The sequence below is a fragment of the Haliotis rubra genome, unplaced genomic scaffold (assembly GCF_003918875.1).
Source record: "Haliotis rubra isolate DU_JTF1 unplaced genomic scaffold, ASM391887v1 Scf27, whole genome shotgun sequence".
NCBI lineage: Eukaryota > Metazoa > Mollusca > Gastropoda > Lepetellida > Haliotidae > Haliotis > Haliotis rubra.
The window spans coordinates 3,347,139-3,363,787 of record NW_025766780.1 but is presented as its reverse complement, the minus strand read 5'-3'; the positions used below and the strand labels follow the sequence as shown (position 1 = coordinate 3,363,787).

The 16,649-nt window shown below is 39.3% G+C and overlaps 1 protein-coding gene across 1 annotated transcript; it reads left to right on the top strand.

The window, feature by feature from the left end:
- The first annotated feature begins 3,067 nt into the window (after positions 1-3,067).
- LOC124280599 lies at positions 3,068-16,258 on the top strand. Its single transcript, XM_046716579.1, has 9 exons — positions 3,068-3,309; positions 5,418-5,586; positions 6,227-6,284; positions 7,048-7,111; positions 8,018-8,173; positions 11,231-11,289; positions 12,830-12,935; positions 13,293-13,352; positions 14,665-16,258. Exons 1-9 carry the CDS (start codon positions 3,167-3,169, stop codon positions 14,807-14,809), a joined length of 960 nt encoding a protein of 319 aa, XP_046572535.1. The 5' UTR covers positions 3,068-3,166; the 3' UTR covers positions 14,810-16,258.
- The last annotated feature ends 391 nt before the right edge of the window (positions 16,259-16,649 follow it).

Sequence of the window (16,649 nt, the reverse complement as noted above, 5' to 3'; positions counted from 1 at the left end):
TAATGTTGTTTTTTAATTGGCAGTAAGTATATGTTTGCAATTGACCAACTGCAACTTAGACAGTAGCATAATTATATACAATTATATGTAATTGTATATGGTTTTGAAAAGTAATGGGCCACAAAGTGCGTTTTGGCGACTTTCGTGCATCACGAACACTGGCAATCGTTATTAAGCACATTTACATCAAATTTGATGGAAACGTCCAAACCTATTTATATAGCCAATAGCGAAATGGCTGATCCTCATAGTAATTTCACGAAATGACTGATTTCACAATGTGACTGTAACATATACACAATGCCAGTTTAGAAAGTGGTAAAATGTAACAAATGTTATATTTTGGATTTCACTTTATTAGTAAAGTACCCCTGAAGGTCCGGGTTAGAATATTGATCTTCAGTAACCCATGCTTGTCGTAAGAGGCGACTGAAGGGATCGGGTGGTCAGGCTCGCTGACTTGGTTGACACATGTGATCGGTTCCAAATTGCGCATATCGATGCTCGTGCTGTTGATCACTGGATTGTCTGGTCCAGACTCAATTATTTACAGACCACCGCCATATAGCTGGAATATTGCTGAGTGCGGCGTATCACTAAACTCACTCACTCACTCATTCTTAGTAAAATACAGATTCTAGTAATTTTGTTGGGTTGAGTACCATCCGGGATTCGATAGCACACTCAGATTCTGGCACCTAATGGCCAGCACACGGAGTCCGCCGCCTAACCAGCTCAGCCACCACGGCTTCCACAAAAATGGAAGTCGGGCAACTGGTAGTCTTGACGACGGACTTTGTGTACCCCTTTGATGAGTGTAAATTGACACGGCTCCTACGGCCGAAAGCTATGAATACACAATGCCATTTTAGAAAGTGGTCAAATGTGACTGTGAAACTCTCAGCTATTAAACATTTTACAGTTAAACATTTTGCAGTTATAAAACACTTCACGTTGGACGAGATGTCGAAGAATTGCCGACAGCCATTCTCTTTTAGTGCCAACATAACATATGTGGTGACAAAGCAAAGATCATTATTTATTAAAAAATCTGGGATTCGAACCCCCGATCCAGGCTAACAGGTGCGCCTAAAACTACTGGGCAAAACGTGCCCGTCAGTATGTAATTCCCAGGATAATAGGTAGCGTTACATATGTATTCCTTTTATATCACAAATAATCTTACAGAGGGTATTCAAAAAATACAACTAAAGCAATTGCAGCAGTCGAGATATTTGCACACACTAGTGTCACTGCCAAAGACCACATATTTGGCCACCCGAAAACAATCTGCCAGTTCCTGCAATTACCGGAAGCAGAGACGTGGACATCTGGTAAAGGTTATCTCTCTCCACACCATAACGTTTATGTCTCAACACCGCAGATGGCTGATAACGTTTTTTATGAAGACTCCTAAATCGTCACGTAGCATTACATGTACACTTTGCCTTGCTGTTCCAGTCATGTTCAGTGTCCAACTGTCTAAGAACTCCTCTGATATATACCGAAAATAAAAAGTTAAGCGCCAGCCTATTTCAAAACTAAGATGCGAAGCTGTGGAAATGTTAGGCTAATATAATTGGGAAGACCAATCCATGTTTAGAGAAGGTTCATCTGGTAACTGGTTTAGGGATATCATAATCATTGTATTTACAATTAAAGGAAATATTGTTAAAGATATGATGGCACTGCTTTTTAAAGCAAAATAACTATATCTATTCTCCTTATACAACACTAGACTAATGCTTAGTCTCTGAATAAATAATATTTTGACAGTAACAAACAAGCCCATTTAAATTGAAAAGGAGCCCTAGGGAGACCAGAGATTCAGAACCTGAGGAAATCTAGACTTGCTTTATTTAGGGTTTAGCACTGCAGAGAGGGCTTGGCAGTAGGGAAAATAATGTGGTTCAGGGATTGTGAGACAGACTAATACAACACTATTAAACTTAGGTGACAATCATGTGACCATATAACAGCCATGTCTGATTTTCACTTTTCAAAAATAGGTAACCTTTTTGAGGAAAACAAAATGCATGTTTTCCAAATGCGCATACACCCCGTTTAAAGTAAAAGATAATTTCCATAATGGTTTTATTTTTAAACTAAAAGTACTAAACCAAATTATGATAGTTGTTTTTTCTGAAAGATTTCCTATGAGACAACCTACATTGGCAAAATATACTGGGTGGCACTTAACTTTTTATTCACTGTATATATGAACCAGCCACTCTGTTTGGTTCTTGTAACCTATGATTAGAGCTTACGTTCATGATGTAATGCAAAAGAAGTGGGATACTAAAGTGGGCTTACATAAGTTACGTCAAACTAAACCTAGGTGGGTTACACCAGAGACAATAACATTTATTATATGGTCTCTGCATGGTTACACCTACTCGGGTGGTCAGGTTCGCTGACTTGGTTGACACATGTCATCGCATCCCAGTTGCGTCGATCGATGCTCATGCTGTTGATCACTGGCTTGTCTGGTCCAGACTCGATTAAACCCGTGAAGGTCCGGGTTAGAATATTGGCCTTCAGTAACCCATGCTTGTCGTAAAAGGCGACTAACGGGATCGGGTGGTCAGGCTCGCTGACTTGGTTGACATATGTCATCGGTTCCCAATTGCGCAAATCGATGCTCATGCTGTTTATCACTGGATTGTCTGGTCCAGACTCGATTATTTACAGACCGCCGCCATATGGCTGGAAGTTTGCTGAGTGCGGCGTAAAACTAAACTCCCTCACTCACTCACTCCAGACTCGATTAGTTTCAGACCGCCGCCATATAGCTTGAATATTGCTGAGTGCGGCGTTAAACAGCAATCGAACCAACCAAACACCGAAAAACTCCATTGGCGGATCCAGAGGGTGGGTTCAGGGGGTTCGGACCCTCCTCTTGGCGGCCTTGCTTGGCGGAGGCGAACCCCCTTAAAAACACACACACCCACCACACACCACACACCCCCACCCCCACACACACAGTGAAACACACCGTCAAAATTCCTGGATCCGCCCATGCACAGAAATGCGCCGTATGTGTGGGTCACGTGATGAGATCATGTGATTTACATGGGACATATACTATTGTTCAACATGGCGATTGTAATGTAAAGGAAAAACTATTTTTATCTTATGTTTGACTGATACCCCGCTTTCACACAACATGACATCGGAGATGGCGACCAGGGAGGTGAAACTTGGGACGAGGACAGTACAGTTTCCATCAGGCTATCTGCAGGAGTTGCAGGATTGCAATGATAAACTCAATGACGTCGAGGCTCTGCACAAAGAACTTCATGACAAGGGGTATGTCACCAGGCATTAAAACTCATAGGTTATCTGACCAACCTACCGCTAGGCCTATAGTCCGTTTGGCTCAAAAGCGGACCGATGAATTGCAATCTAACTCGAAAACTAATAAACATAAAATACTCAATGAAACGCTGATCATAATCAAAACATCATACCCACTCTGTGAGGTTTTTGCAGAATTTTTGCCTAAAAATAATAAAGTTGTTTAACAAACTATCATTAAAATATTGACACAGTTCACTGTTTGTTACGAGGGAGGAGTGCAGAGAAAGGGACCGCCAGGTGTTCGAGAATGGACGGAGACGGCACAGCACAGGTTAATGAATAAATAACTTTGTCTGTGAACGTGCTTCTCGAACACCTGGCTGTCCCTTTCTTTTAGAAACATAAAACTGTGGGCAGTCATCACAGGGGCTTGTAACGTTAAAAATGCCATCAAGATATACACTGTCAGTAACCCTGTCTTATGTTCTAATTCTCTTCGATCAACCGAACATAAAATATTTATTTTGTATAACAAAACACACATTAGGGTTATGTCCAGCTCAACGAGCAGACGAGCAGGTTTATTTACAAAGTACATGTGCAATGTTTACGCGATGCTTAGGCCGTACATTCGTCTTCCTGCAAAACAATGTATGCAAAATTAACTTTAATTAGCAGATAGTTGCAATATTTAAGAGAATGATTAAAACACTTAATACACGTTAGGATAAAACTCAAATTCACAATAATTTGTATATTCATTTCATATGTTCATATATATATATATATATCTAATTTTAAAGAAGAATACTTATCTTGTAAATTTCCGAGATATCGTCAGACGTCTCCAGCTCCGCCGCCCCATTCATGGTCTACTGGCTGATAATGACTCTTCAAAAACACTTGAACTTACGCAAAAGTACCATAAGGTTTCAACTGCCAAACAGCATGAACAACTTCCATACGGAATCATTTACTCAGTCAATTTAATGGAGATAGCTGCTCGCCTGCACAGTGCGAAGACCTCAAATGATTGTTCATTCTTCTCCATACACCAAGAAACCTCTCTCACGTGACTTCGTGACACCACTTTCACGTGCAACTCAACCCTGCTGCGTTAGCCACACCTGTACCGTATTTACCCAATATAAATTAATTTAGTACTACATGAAAGGATCCTGTAGTACTAAGACCCCGTCAGTGACAGTGTTTACCTTGATGGCAATTTTCAGCGTTACAAGCCCCTGTGGCAGTCATAGTACAGGCCTTCATTCTGCCATTGTCTAGCCTGTTAATATACTTTTTACTTAAAAAGACAGTCTAAAGTATATTTGCCTCTAGTGATTTATGACTTCTTTTTGAACTGACCTAATTCTAACTAATATAAACTAACATCTAGTCTCTGAAATGAACATATTTTACAGAAAAATTACTGTTCATAAAAATAATCATAAAATATAATGAAAAGGATTGCCCTGAGACTTTTTTTACTTGCATGGGCTTTCATTGGATATATTAGTTTCAGGGTCTGTACAACAGACTTTTTATAACTAACACATAGTTAAGGGGTCATTGTCGGCACGGGAACTATGAGTATCCCAGGTAGTTTTCAAAATACATAAACATCCCCCATACTCTAAACAACAGATGACTCCATAATAACCAACCCCAAAGGAATTGTATTTGTGCATTGCAAAATATTTGTACCTTGGGGTACATATATCTGTAGTACCCGTGCCAATGTTGACCCTTTCAGTCCACCTAATACATAAATACCATGTGACCTTCCTTGGCCACATCCCTTTCAAAGAACAGAGGGGTACACATTGTGCTTTGTGTGTATGTGTGCCCCTATTTATATTGAAAATTGCTTAAATTTGTAATTTTTCTGTATGAAAAAATGGAACTGTCATATTTTAGTTGCTGCAGTCCTTATAAACATGGGGATGCAGTCATGGCTGGAATATTTACAGACCTCCTTGATGTAGATTCAATATTGCAGACTCACATATCTGCACAGACAGATCATTTTACCTGATGACCATTGATCAAGCCATCTGTTACTTGTAATCTAAAATAATGGATTGATTGTACGTTGTGATGACTGTGTTTTCTAGATATCTGTTCATCCGAGGTCTCCACGATCGGGGGGAGGTTCTGGCAGCACGACTGGCAGTCCTACAGTACTTGAAGGACCAGGGGGAGGGGATCCTCCACCCGTCGGAGCCATTGGAGAAAGGTGTCCTCCAGCAAGGCTGTGGTGTTGGGTGTGTACCCACCATGGAGGTAAGTCATATCTGCCCTGTCTGCCGATCCTATGTAAGGTGTGGCGTCCTACATTTAGCGGGATGTGGGGTCATCCTACATACGACATTCTTATTTTGTCAAGGTTAACTAACCTCTTTGGTCAAGTGGACAAGGCTTTCTGACTTCAGATCTGACATTTTATTGCCGCTGCATTGGCACCCAATTTAGATGAGCATGTTAATATTAAATTTGAGCAAATTAAGTCTAAGTGCCCTGCTATGCGGCCCAGGACATGCCTTTGGTTGATTGGGAAATATGTAGTAGGGCATGGAGTCATCCAATAGATGACATCCTTGCAATGCAGCTTGCTGATGGGCTAACCTCTTTGGTCAAGTGGACAAGGTGTCTGACTTCAGATCCTAAGGTCCATGGTTTGAATCCAGGCATGTGACTCAGAAATTTTTATAGTTTCCCCTTGAATGTAGCAATAGGGTGCAGGGGACCTATTCTTATGTCACTTTTACCCACCATGTTGTTTGAATGGCTATCAGTTTTGCAGTCAAGTATGGCCCCTGCACAGTAAAACAAGACTACTGGATACTGATTTTAGATGTCCATTAATTGTTCTGATTTACCGACTTTATGAACTGTTTGTCATACATGATTTTCTTACCTCAAGGGAGTACCCGGTATAACCCATCAAGATCCTGTCAAAGCCGTCATTGAAGGTTCGAGACGTAAGTATCACACAAGAATAAAGTGAAATAAATTGGGATTTAACATCACTCTCAAGATTACTTAACTAGTATATATATATATGTCAAGGTGCCATAGAGATTTTTCCAGACCTCTTCTCTCTGTAACCATTTTTCCAAATGTCCTGGGGTTTGCAAATATGCATCAAAATGTCATGATATACATCACAATTATATTTTAAAAGGTACATTTATATATAAACAAATGGCAATTCCAAATTTGATGCAAAATACATTGCAGAAACCAATTTTACGACAAGCCCTCTAAATGTATTTACCCGCCCCTTGTTAACACATTTCCCTTTAGGCCTCTGCATCTAGTGATTATACATTAGGTTTATCAAGGTGTAGCAGGAGATTTTCAGGTCCAGGACACACCTATTTGCACAATTAGGTTTCATGACGATATTGGTGAGGGGCTGGTGCTTCAAACTTGGCACCCCAGAATCACCAAAGTCGAGCCGTATACACATAACTTGTATCATTCCAGCACAAAAGGAGGGTTGGATACTTCCTAGGGAGCTGAGAATGAAAACTGGAGTTTACACTGATTGACTTATTAGTTAAAAAACAAGAGCGCTTCAAGGATAAATTGTATGAGGGTGTTTACTCTTTAGAAGTGGATGAGTAGTTGTACAAGTAGCAGTAGGTACAAAGTATTGATAACATCTCACTCTCCCATAACTCTGACATGTTGGACTTTAATTCTACTGATTACCTCAATGTCAATCCTATTTATTAACAGCTTTCAGTTTCTTCAAGAAGTTCTTTGGGAAAGATGTTGCAACACTGGACTACAAGTGGTTACGGTAGGCACTTATTGACCCAGGAATTATTACTTGCCATTGCTTCTTACAGCAGCTGGAAGAGGCACAACAGTAACTCCTAGCTGTATATCTTACATTCATAACAATATACTTGTAGAAGGATTTATCTAAACTTGTTCAGTGGCCAAAATATGGCTACGAGTCCAAAGCAGTTGTCAGTAGAACATTATCACAAATAGAAATGAAGCAATTATAGCTCAGTATTATATGATAGTGAATGGTATTACTTTACTCCCGACCGACCGAGACGGTCTAGATTTCTGACGGACGGTCTAAATCTACAGCTAGCCAGCCTGATGGTGTGGTAAAGAATTTAGATGTTCAATACATCTGCGTAAATTGGTCTGGTTAATTCCATTTTGGACTGGCAACATTTTGAAGTTACCAGCCCTGATGTCTGGCTGGATTTTGGCTTATTTCATACACCGTGTCTAGCAGTGTTGTACGCAGTGTACAAATAAGTGTACTTTGGGGATGATTTGACCTAATGCTTCATCTTGGAATATCTTGTGTATCCATTTTGTTGTAATATATACCCTGGACCCATTCACAGCCAAAGCTTCATTTCTGAAGTAACACCACCACTAGCGCTCCAATCTCTAACTAGCAGGGATGGCAATTTTCCGCGGATTTTATTTCAAACTGTTCGTCTAAATCCATTGAGAAACCCCCATTCGATGACACAATATTAAGTTTTCCGCTGAAAATCGATGTTCCTGTTGCCAACCCTGACTAGTAGCTTAGACAAATTTCTCCTACTCAAGAGATCAATTTTGTTGGAAATCTGTTTCGAGGCATTGTGCTATTCATTCAACTGCATAGTATTTTCCCAACAAAATGGAGATGTTTGGGATGAACACGTTGTTGATGTACATTCCGTCTCTGCAGTGCCGTGCATACCGATGCCTTCACCGGGGTCCATGTGGACAATGTGTACATGAGTCGTGGCTCCAAGTCTCTGCTCACCATGTGGACGCCAGTCGGAGATATCAGTGTAGAGATGGGTGTCCTGGCCATGTGTGAGGGATCAAATCGACTACCTGGGTGAGTGATGGAGTGAGTGAGCTAGTTGGGTTTAACATCAATTTGTACAAGCCATGTCATGGCTTGTTGTGGGATAAAAGACTGAAGTAATGCAAGTCATAGATAATCACAACCTTGTGATACCTACATGTATATAGATATACAATTGCCCTGGAAGCAAACTGGGACAAAAGGTCATTTGGAGCGTTGGTTATTCACCAGGTATCTGGACAGGGTAAAGGGAGGCAAATGAGCAAAGCAGATTTTGGTGCTTTGAGTAGTTTGGATTGTGTTGAGAAAGACAGGATGTACTTTATATGTACAATGGATGCCAAAGAACAATCCAACTTGATTATCTGCCAAAACATATTCCACTAAAGCAGGAAAGGTGAAATAGCTGTGGAAATTATACTAATGGATTGCTGAAAGTCATTGATGATTCCAGGTTATAGAAAAACGGATGAACATCTCTTGCACTGTTAACTTCTTTGAGTGGCATTTTAGAAGTGAAAGTGAACAACAACCCAAAATGTGTCATCTACAAAATAAACTGTGATTGTGGGCAGAGCTACATAGGGTGAAACGTCCCGACCCATCAACACCCGAGTGAAAGACCATCAGACCTCTGTTACCAATTCCGACAGCATATCTGCCATTTCCGACCACATCAAAGCAAGCCCCAATCATCAAATAGAGTGGTCTGACATCACCATTCTCTCTAACAAACAAACAGACTTCACTAAACGCAAGCTCACCAAAGCCATCCACATCAAATGCCAAAAGCCCACCATCAACCGAGACCAAGGATACTTCATTCCATCCGGTTATGATGCACTCATCCACCAAGCCCAATCTACTGTATAAACTCTGCTGTATAAACATCTCATTATTATTTGTACATCATTGGCTTCCACGCCTGTCCTTTGTCTACTCTCTGGTTTCATCAGCTTTCTGCCTAGCCAATTATGTTAATTATGTTGTTTTCTTTGTTACATTGTTACATCCAGTATATATATACTTCCCCCTTCTTTATGTTCCATTATGCTTGACAACGGTACAAGTATCTGTATCGAAACGTCGCACTCACGAATATAAAGAAGTTGTTATCCATAAAGTTTGTTCTATCTTGCACTGTTTGTAGCATGAAATAATGCCAAATATGTTTGTGTTTCTCGCATTAAACACTGGTGAAAACATGGCATGTATACCCAAGTTGACTATATACACTTTAGGTGAGTTAGGTTGCCATGTCAGTTATCAGTTTGTTTTACACAGGTTCATCAAGCAGTTATGACAGTCGCCCACTGTGTATTACAGAGGGTCTTCTGTTTTGATAACCTTGTGAACTGCTCTAGTCTCTACAAGAAATATGCTTCTCACTCATATGGTGAAAATGTCCAATACAGCAACAGCTGGCCTAGGGAACAAACAACACAGCCATTGACATTCAGAGGATTACGCTAACTCATATGTAGCATCGCTTAGAACATGTAAAATCCGGATGGTGATCAGATTTCATTTTGAGATATGGCCAGACCAATTATATTTCTTGTTTTACGGATCCGCCTGTCATATTTTTTTCAAGAATAAGAAAAAAAATAATAATTAATTTTCCCCATTCAAAAAATAAAATCCTAATGTATTTATTGGCCAAAAATGTAAGCAATTTTGTTTTTGGATTGTTTTTTTAACCATATTTACTTCATAAATTGCCAAAAGTAACATACTTTGAGTATTTAGAAGGAATACTACTTTGACTTATTTTTCTTCTCTCCTTCCTTTAGGTTTTCTGAGGACAAAAATCCGTAAAACAAGAAATAAAATTGGCCTGGCCTATGCTGTATTTTTAATTTCCTACTTTTGATTTGATGAAGGGTAGCTCACATACCAAGTAGTTGGAGTTTAAGTTTGTGATTTTAGGTATTCTCTCTAAATCCCAGCTTTATGACGTTTCTGGCAATATTTGGGATTACACTTTACCCATACATTACAGATTCTAGTTCTCTTCGGGGTCCCATCTAGGATCTGAAGCCACACCCTCAGAGTAGGGCACCTTATCAACAGCACACAAAGTCGGCTATCTAACCAACTCAGCCACAATGGCTTCAACAAAAGTCTTGATAAAACCATGAGTTTCTGATTAGGTTTCATAGTTCAGAGGTGGAGCTAATTGCATTAATTTCATGCAAATTTGAGGCCAGGTATCAACACTTGAAGTATTTTGTGCTAATTCATGACAGATGTTGGTGTCAGTCCCAGCTATTGCTGGCTGTCAAAGGAGAAGATGAAGTTCAGTTGGTCCGACTTGGTGACTTGGTTGTCTGTGAGCCATCTTCTGCCAGCACCGGAGCGGTGGGGTAGCCTAGTGGTTAAAGCGTTGGCTCGTCACGCCGAAGACCCGGGTTCGATTCCCCACATGGGTACAATGTGTGAAGCCCATTTCTGGTGTCCCCCGCCGTGATGTTGCTGGATTATTGCTAAAAGCGGCGTAAAACCAAACTCAGTCAGTCAGTCAGTCAGTCTGCCAGCACCAGTTGGATGTGGCTCACAATACTGATGACTAGTTTGTCTGGTACAGACTACTGCAGGCATGGAGTGCCTGAGTGCATTAAAACACAAACATTAATAATAAGATTAATGGTGCTTTCAGCAGCTCTACACAGTGTCTGCAAATGTACCATTGTAAATGTATTACAATGTATAAATTTAAACAAGGCTCTTAAATTTGTTTAGGTATGTTTATGATTGTGTGATTGTGCTTGAATAATAAATGATTTCATTTATTTTATTGGCATATCTTAACTAACAGGGATGAATAGAATGCATTGTAAATGTAAAGTTTGAGTGTCCTATGGCAAAATATTACATGAAATATGTACATTCTTAGAACCTGGCACCACCTTCACCAAATGATCACTGCTTTAGTTGCCCAATATGGTATCATGAATAACTGCTGCTCTGTGTGTGAATTTATTGTTTCAACTTATCAGAATATTATTTAACATGTTTTGATCATGCTGGATATGATTATGAAACCTATCTGTTTTGATAAATGATAATTGTTATTGAATATTTCAGATTTGATCACTTCCAAAACACATATGGTAATCTTGATGCAGAGGAAGCAAGGCTCAAAGGTAGCTCTGACACTGTTGTTGTATCAGTGTTGATTGATTGATTGACTGATTGATTGAAAAAGTAAGTGAATGAGGTTAGTTTGATGCCACACTCAGCAATATTCCAGTTAGATGGTGGCAGAGTGAAAATAATCAAGTATGGACCAGATAATCCAGTGATCAACAGCATGTCTTTCGGTCTTCGCAATTGGGATACAATGACATGTCAATCAAGTCAGTGAACCTAACCACCCGATCCCATTGTTCACATCTTCGACAAGTATGGGTTACTGAAGACCAATTCTAACCCGGACATTCATGGGTCCACAAATTATTATCACAATACAATGTAGTACCAATACTAAGCATTATCTGGAACATTTCTACAATATAACTATTGAACATCCTGTATTCACACATTGCAATGTCTTTACAGTGTATTTCTATATTGCAGTGCCTTTATAGTGTATTTCTATATTGCAGTGCCTTTATAGTGTATTCACAAACTGCAACACCTTTATAGTGTATTCACGTACTGCAACCCCTTTATAGTGTATTCACATGCTGCAACACCTTTATAGTGTATTCACATACTGCAACATCTTTATACTGTATTCACATACTGCAACACCTTTATAGTGTATTCACCTACTGCAACACCTTTATAGTGTATTCACATACTGCAACACCTTTATAGTGTATTCACATACTGCAACACCTTTATAGTGTATTCACATACTGCAACACCTTCAAAGGGCATTCACATACTGCAACACCTTTATACTGTATTCACATACTGCAACACCTTTATAGTGTATTCACATACTGCCACAGATTTATAGTGTATTCACATACTGCAACACCTTTATAGTGCATTCACATACTGCAACACTTTTATACTGTATTCACATACTGCAACACCTTTATAGTGTATTCACATACTGCAACACCTTCAAAGTGTATTCACATACTGCATCACCTTTATAGTGTATGCACTTACTGCAACACCTTTATAGTGTATTCACATACTGCAACACCTTTATACTGTATGCACATACTGCAACACCTTCAAAGTGTATTCACATACTGCAACACCTTTATACTGTATGCACTTACTGCAACACCTTTGTACCGAATTCACATACTGCAACACCTTTATAGTGTATTCACATACTGCAACACCTTTATAGTGTATTCACATACTGCAACACCTTTATAGTGTATTCACATACTGCAACACTTATATAGTGTATTCACATACTGCAACACTTTTATAGTGTATTCACATACTGCAACACCTTTATAGTGTATTCACATATTGCAACACCTTTATAGTGTATTCACATACTGCAACACTTTTATAGTGTATTCACATACTGCAACACCTTTATAGTGTATTCACATACTGCAACACCTTTATAGTGTATTCACATACTGCAACACCTTTATAGTGTATTCACATACTGCAACACCTTTATAGTGTATTCACATACTGCAACACTTTTATAGTGTATTCACATATTGCAATTACTTTCTCATATATTCACATGTTACAATGCAGGCACCGGTTGGTTTACAACAGACCCTTTTGAAATAACAGACAAGTTTGGAGGCCAGTGGAAAACCACAGATTTCAAGGCGGGTGATGTCATGATCTTCGGAATGAGGTGAACCAGTTGATTTAATCTCTTTCAAATTTTATAGACAAGAAAAGTACATGTATTTAAAAGAATTAAATACTGTTCACAGAATGAAATGTAGGCTCACATGTCCTTAAATAACCTATCCTTCAGGTGACAACCAGCTTATACTTTGTCACAACCAGTGGCCACTACCCTGTATATAATCTGTCATAACAAAGTAGATATTTTTGTTTTACTTGGCTTAATCAAATAAAATTGTATGTATAAACGCTTCACACTTTAGAAACACAATCTACCAATATCTTTAATTGATTTTGTTGTCTATATGATTATGAATTATGATAATATCTCTGTTAGTCATTATGTTGTTATAATTTACAGGACAGCGCACATGTCTACCTGCAACCTGACTAACCTTGCCCGCATCAGCTGTGATACACGGTACGTCCTAAACATCCTTTAATTAATGTGTAAAGCATCTCTTGATTTGAATGAAGGGTATCCACAGTGACAGGTCCTACTGATGGGACTGGTCTACAGTGGTAAACAGCTTCAGTCTTAAGGTGGACTCTCACGGGTTGGCCTGTCCAATCGTTATGTCATATCGTCTGAGTGATTTATCAAATTCAACAAATCAAACCAGCACTGATTGTGTTGTGAGAGTGGAGAAACTGTTCCAGTTACACGGCAAGTTAGATCAAATTAAGTTTTGGTGTCATGTGGTAAATGTTCACATACAAGCGTGATACATGGCTTTGCCTGAATGAAAGAAACCACGCCTCGATTTTTAACGGGGTTGTATGCTGCATGAATGTCTTGGCGGAGAATCCAATCTTTCGTCCAACAACTTTTCTTGTTCTTCGCTTTGGCATTGCCGTCTTCTTCACATTGTATCACGCAGCAGATAACTTGCCAAGTCTGCTTCAGACATATTGATACCATGGAAACAAAATACTGGGATATATTATGAGATTGACACTAATATCGGCAGATCGATACATGTGAGAGGTAGCAAATCAGACAATATTCATACCACCGAACATGTTATTCAGTGTAAGGACGTCATTACAACATGCTGACCTATGTGAGTCTTGCTTTAAAGTGTCGAGACTGGGGCACGTTGGTCTACTGGCCCCAAGGCTTGACAAGCATACGTTGGTTGGTATGATGTGTGACTTAATGACTTGTGTCATCATACCCATCATAATGTGATTGACTATTGCTCATTCTGTTATCCACTAGCTTTTTTGCCCTGGTTTCCATGACATCGATCAAATATTACTTACATATAAGATCCTTTACTTATTAGAGGGTGGTGAATCAGACTTGACTCATTCTCTTTACAGTCTTTTCCCAAAGACCTGTGAAGATCCGAGTTAGAGTGATCTTCAGTAACCCATGCTTGTCGTAAGAGACGACTAACGGGATCGGGTCATCAGGCTCCTGACTTGGTTGACACGTCATCGGATCCCAAATGCATAGATCGTTGCTCATGCTGTTGATCACCGGACTGTCTGGTCCAGATTCGATTATTTACAGACCGCAGCCATATACATGTAACTGGAATATTGCTGAATTCAGCAGCGTAAACTCACTAACTCACTTTTCCCAAACTGAGCAATGTATCATATAGACATTGCATTTTTTGTACATACATGACTCTTTCAACTAATTTATTGTGATGTAATGTATGTTGTGACTGGATTAGTCATTCTCAGTAAAAGGCATTGCATATTCACTTTATCTGCTGTAGATGGCAGCCATCTGACGAGCCAACAGACAGCCGCTATATGGAGGGCAAGGATGGTCCCGAGCTTAAGTTTGGTCTCCATGCGAAGGATGAGAGCTCCAATGTCGAGACAACCATGGAATCGCTGAGACTCAGATGGGGGCTTTGAGCATCTTCAAAGTTTTCCTGTCTGACAGAACAAGAGCCATAATATATAACTTAAAGCAGGGAGACTGTATAAAGCTTCTCTGCCTCACTGCGGTATCATATCATGTTGTGACCAGTTCAGAAAAAAACTTTTATTACACACAGCTAACTACCACTGTGGGTGAGATAAATACTTACTTGTGCCTTGTACGTAGTATGGGTGAGTAAGTTTAACACTGCTTTTAGCAATATCACAGCAGGGGACACCAGAAAATGGGCTTCACACATTGTACCCATGTGGGGAATCAGCCTGGGTTTTCGGACGAACAGTCTAAACACGAGGCTACCCCCTACATGCTGCATGGTATCTAAATGGAGGACGTAAGAAGTTAAGAAATATAGACATATATACTTCCCATCAAAAGTTTAGACTCACTTAAAACACTTACTATATGTTATGTATATATATATGGTTACATCGAAGATTGATTTCTCCACTAACTTGGGGGAATCAACTGCAAACCTTATGCAGATGTATTGCACGAGGATCATGCATCAAATTGCTGAAAAGCATGAGCAAATACCATTCATGTGAACAGCTTCGTTTTGATGTAAAGTTTTGTTAAGAATTCGCCAATTTTCACTGAATTTTAGCATCTATTGAACTCATAATAATAATCTTTTCAATGTTAGGAATATGTTTTACAATACATCAGTTCATCTGTAAACAGTACCTTTAAACAGTAGTCAATATTTTCCAAAATTTAGTTTAGAACAGTTGCCTGAAGTAAGTGGCTATATTAATACTAGTGAGTCTAAACTTTTGATGGGAAGTATAGATATAATTAGGAATCACAGGAATGAGAATCAGTGGTCATAACTTGCATGTATAACAGCTAGTAAAGGCCTGTATAACAGCTAGTAAAGGCCTGTTCATGATGATTAAGACACTTGTAGACCAGGAGACCTGACATCGTTATTGTTTTAACTTTCTAAGAGACATCACTCTTCGTTGTTCATGTCAATACAGGGCCATGTTGTAGCACAGTGGCTGACGCATTGCTTGTCACAACAAAGGACCCAGTTCAATTCCTCACATGAGTAAAGTGTGTGAAGACCATTTCTGTTGTCCCAATGTTTCATATTACCTGTTCTATCTGTCCAAATATGTAATGTCGTGGCAATTTCTCATTCATCTTGGCTGCATTTTTACTATCTATAGTCATAGTATTGTAGTACAATTATAGTTGGGTTGCTGGAGGTATCAACAACTGAGGTGTGGCTGAAAGTGTTTAATCTCTTCCCATTGTGAAATAGTTCAGTATTTAAATACCAATTTTTGTGATGGTAATTCATACTTAGGACACATTACTTTACATGCTTAAGACACACTAGAGAAAGGAACTCAATGACACAATATTTTTACAGGTTTTTGTCATTGTTGGGTAATAAACATATTTTACTGACTTCACTTATTTTTGTAATTAAATGTACCAACATTGCCATGATCACTTTGAACGGAAACATCTACACAAAACACAAGGCTGACTGATAATGTTTTGGAGATGCAATGTCTGCTTTCAGCCATGATGCATATTCCGCACACCAACAAGACTGACGGTTAGTCTGCTGGTATTTGTAGCTTCTGGGTGGGTTGGGCTTAATACTACTTTCACTTAGTACTATGGCTGAACACAGCATTGAGTTAAATCACAGCACATCTGCTGGACAGGGATGGGAAACTCAATGAGTTACAAAAGCGTTCCAAATCCAGTCGATATATTTTATCGTGGATGTTCAGGTCCTACTAATCTTGATGTCAACACACTGTTATCCTTTCTCTGATTCCTGTGATATCCAGG

Bases quoted from the DNA above. Each gene is read 5' to 3' on its own strand.
- LOC124280599 (XM_046716579.1), top strand. From the start codon at position 3,167: ATGACATCGGAGATGGCGACCAGGGAGGTGAAACTTGGGACGAGGACA. The intron at 5,587-6,226 runs GTAAGTCATATC...TCTTACCTCAAG, and splicing joins GGTGTGTACCCACCATGGAG to GGAGTACCCGGTATAACCCA. The intron at 6,285-7,047 runs GTAAGTATCACA...ATTTATTAACAG, and splicing joins CGTCATTGAAGGTTCGAGAC to CTTTCAGTTTCTTCAAGAAG.